The sequence below is a fragment of the Eimeria mitis genome, genomic scaffold, assembly GCF_000499745.2.
Source record: "Eimeria mitis Houghton genomic scaffold, Emh_scaff2138, whole genome shotgun sequence".
In the NCBI taxonomy this organism is placed as follows: Eukaryota; Apicomplexa; class Conoidasida; order Eucoccidiorida; family Eimeriidae; genus Eimeria; species Eimeria mitis.
The window spans coordinates 6,369-9,472 of NW_013570461.1; the positions used below are offsets into that span (position 1 = coordinate 6,369).

General features: G+C 45.8%; 1 protein-coding gene across 1 annotated transcript in view; it reads right to left on the reverse strand.

Annotated features, from left to right (window-relative positions):
- Positions 1 to 807, reverse strand: part of EMH_0049190 (uncharacterized protein) — a gene marked incomplete at both ends in the record, with an annotated part of 6,882 nt that extends 6,075 nt beyond the window's left edge. The window contains one exon of the mRNA XM_013496492.1: positions 132 to 807. Coding sequence (XP_013351946.1) covers positions 132 to 807 — 676 coding nt within the window. The remainder of the gene's footprint in view (positions 1 to 131) is intronic.
- Positions 808 to 3,104: the final 2,297 nt, after the last annotated feature.

The window sequence follows — 3,104 nt, forward strand, 5'->3', positions numbered from 1 at the left end:
GGGGCCAAAGAGAGCGGAGACAGGTAGAGAAGAAGGAAAGGAAGCTTGTGTTATAAACACCCATTCATGTTGTGTTTGTGAGAGAAGAGAGAAAGAGGAGACAGCAACAGAGGAGACAGATGTCCCCATACCTAGTAAAGGTATCTCTGTATTTATATTTATATTTTTTATCGATAAAAAACCTAACACAAACTCTAACTCTATCTCTAAACGGCTATCAACGAAGTGAAGAGACACCTCAGGCTCAGCAGCAACACGACGAATCAGAGACACAAAACTGTCTCCTCCCCCAGCCAGCTGCAGCACACCAGACATAGAAAAATCAGCATCCACCCATGCTGCTGTCTCCAACGCAGGCAGCAGGCTGCTGTCTCCTCCTCCTGCTCCTGCTGCTGCTCCTGCTGCTGCTGCTGGTGGTGCTGCTGCTGGTGGTGCTGCTGCTGGTGGTGGTGGTGGTGTTGGTGTTGATGAGGGGGTGGAGAGACGGCGGGGTATGGGAGAGGGAGAAGCAGCAGCAGCAGGTGCTGCTGCTGCTGCTGCTCCTGCTGCTGCTGCTGCAGCAGGCTCTGGACGTTTTATCATAGAGGCCCCACCGTCTGTGTCTGGGTTGAATCCAAGGCGAACGAGAGGAGGAGTTGCTGCTGCTGCTGCTGCTGCTGTTGCTGCTGCTGCTGCTGCTGCTGTGTCTCCTTCTTCTTCTTCATCGAGACAAGGAGCATCAGCAGCAACAGGCTGCACGGGCCCCAAAGGAGACAGAGAGACACTTATAATACCTATCAAAGGACCCTGCGGGCTGTCTGTACGCATCTCGGCCTCCAACAATATCTGCAAAAGGAGACACACACATATATATATATATATATATATATATATATATATATATATATATATATATATATATATATATATGTATATGTATATGTATATGTATATGTATATGTATATGTATATATCTATGCATATATGTGTGTATATATGATGTATGTTTTTATAAAGATGCGGAGGCACGCAGAAAGAGAGACAGACGGAGACAGTATGAGACAAAAAGGAGACAGAAGAACACAAAAAGGAGACAGAGAGGGGACAAAAGGAGGCAGTAGGAGACAGACGGAAACAGGCGGAGACAAAAAAGAGACAAAAGGAGACAAAAAGGAGACGGAGAGAAGACAAAAAGGAGACAGACAGAGACAGTATGAGGCAAAAAGGAGACAAAAAGGAGACAAAAAGGAGACAAAACGGATACAAAAAGGAGGCAAAACGGAGACAAAAAGGAAACAAAAAGGAGACAAAAGGAAACACAAAGAAGACACAGAGGAGACAGCCGGAGCCAGCATGAGACAAACGGAGACAAAAAGGAGACAGAAGAGGAGACAGCCGGAGCCAGCAGGAGACAAAAAGGAGACAAAAAGGAGACAAAAAGGAGACAAAAAGGAGACAAAAAGGAGACAGTGTATACCTTTTGCACTGCAACCGGAGACTTGGGGCCTAGGGGGTTGGCGATGCGGGCCCTGAGCTGTGCATGCAGCAGCGCGGTGTCTCCTTTTGTGGGGCTTTCTGTTATTTTCATTTCTTTAAAAAGGAGACCCTCCATCATAGATGCAATAGGATTGTCTCCTTTTGGTTTGGGGGCCCTTGATGGGGGGGGCCCCCTCGGTACCCACTTTCTCCCCGTGCCTGTGTCTGCTGCTGCTGCTGCTGTCTCTGCTGCTGCTGCTGCTGCTGCTGCTGCTGCTGCTGCTGTTTTATACCCTGCACGGGGCCCCACACTGATGCCNCTGCTGCTGCTGCTGCTGCTGCTGCTGCTGCTGCTGTTTTATACCCTGCACGGGGCCCCACACTGATGCCACGCACAGGAGTAGAAAAGACAGCAGCTAGCAGCGCGGGCTCAAAGAGAGACACCGAGCAGGAGACACCTCGTGCATGCAGGGTGATTTCTTCTCCCGATAGAGAACGGGACAACATTGACCCCAATGCATCTAAAAAAGAAGAAGAGGAGACAGGTGTCTCCTTTTTATTCTGCTGCTGCTGATGCTCAGAGGAGACAGCAGCAAGCTGGCGAGTTGTTGTGGGGTGTGGGGTGTGTGTTTCTTGGTGGGGTTGTAGTTCTCCATAGAAATAATATATATTGTCTCCTCTTTGTAAACTAAGAGGAGAGACAGACTCCATATACCCTATTGGTGTCTCCTTATAACTAATAAGAAAACGAGCAAAGCCCAGAGAGGAGACAGCTGTCGTGCTGCTGTTGAAAAAGGAGACACTTGTATGCATGCGCACTGTCTCCTTGTCGCTGTCTCCCAAATCCAAAGACAATACACGAAAAGGAGACACACCACCAGAACCCTCAGATGCTAGTAATGCAGGACCTGAANATCCAAAGACAATACACGAAAAGGAGACACACCACCAGAACCCTCAGATGCTAGTAATGCAGGACCTGAATACAGCAGCAGCAGCAGCAGCAACAGCAGCAGCAGCAACAGCAGCAGCAGCAGCAGCAGCAGCAGCAGAAGCAGCAGCAGCAGCAGCAAACAGGAGGAGACAGTTGATTCAACAGAATGTAGGTGGTGTGGAGGGGGGATAGAAACAAACAAACAAAGAGGAGACAAACAAACAAGAAGGAGACAAACAAACAAAAAGGAGACACACAAACAAAAAGGAGACACACAAAAAAAAGGAAGAGACAGAGAAACAAAAAGGAGACAGGGCAGCAGAAGAAGTAAAAGAAAAGGGAGACAGATGGAGACAAAAAGGAGACAACACAACCGCAACAAAAGAAAGAGAAAGAAAGAGACAGATAGAAGGAGACAGAGAAACAAACAGAAAGAGACAAACAGGGACAGACATATAAAGAGACAAAAAAAAATATAAAAAAGAAAAAAAAACAAAGAAAGAGATAAGGAGACAGACAAGGAGACAACGAGACAGAAACAAACACATAAAGACAAACAAAAACAGAGAAAGACAAACAAACAACAAACAAAAAAACAAAAAAAACAAACAAACAAATAGATAAATAAATAAACAAAGACACAAACAAACAAAACAAACAAAGAAACAACAAAAGAAAGAAAGAAAAAAAAAAAAAAAAAAAAAAAAAAAAAAAA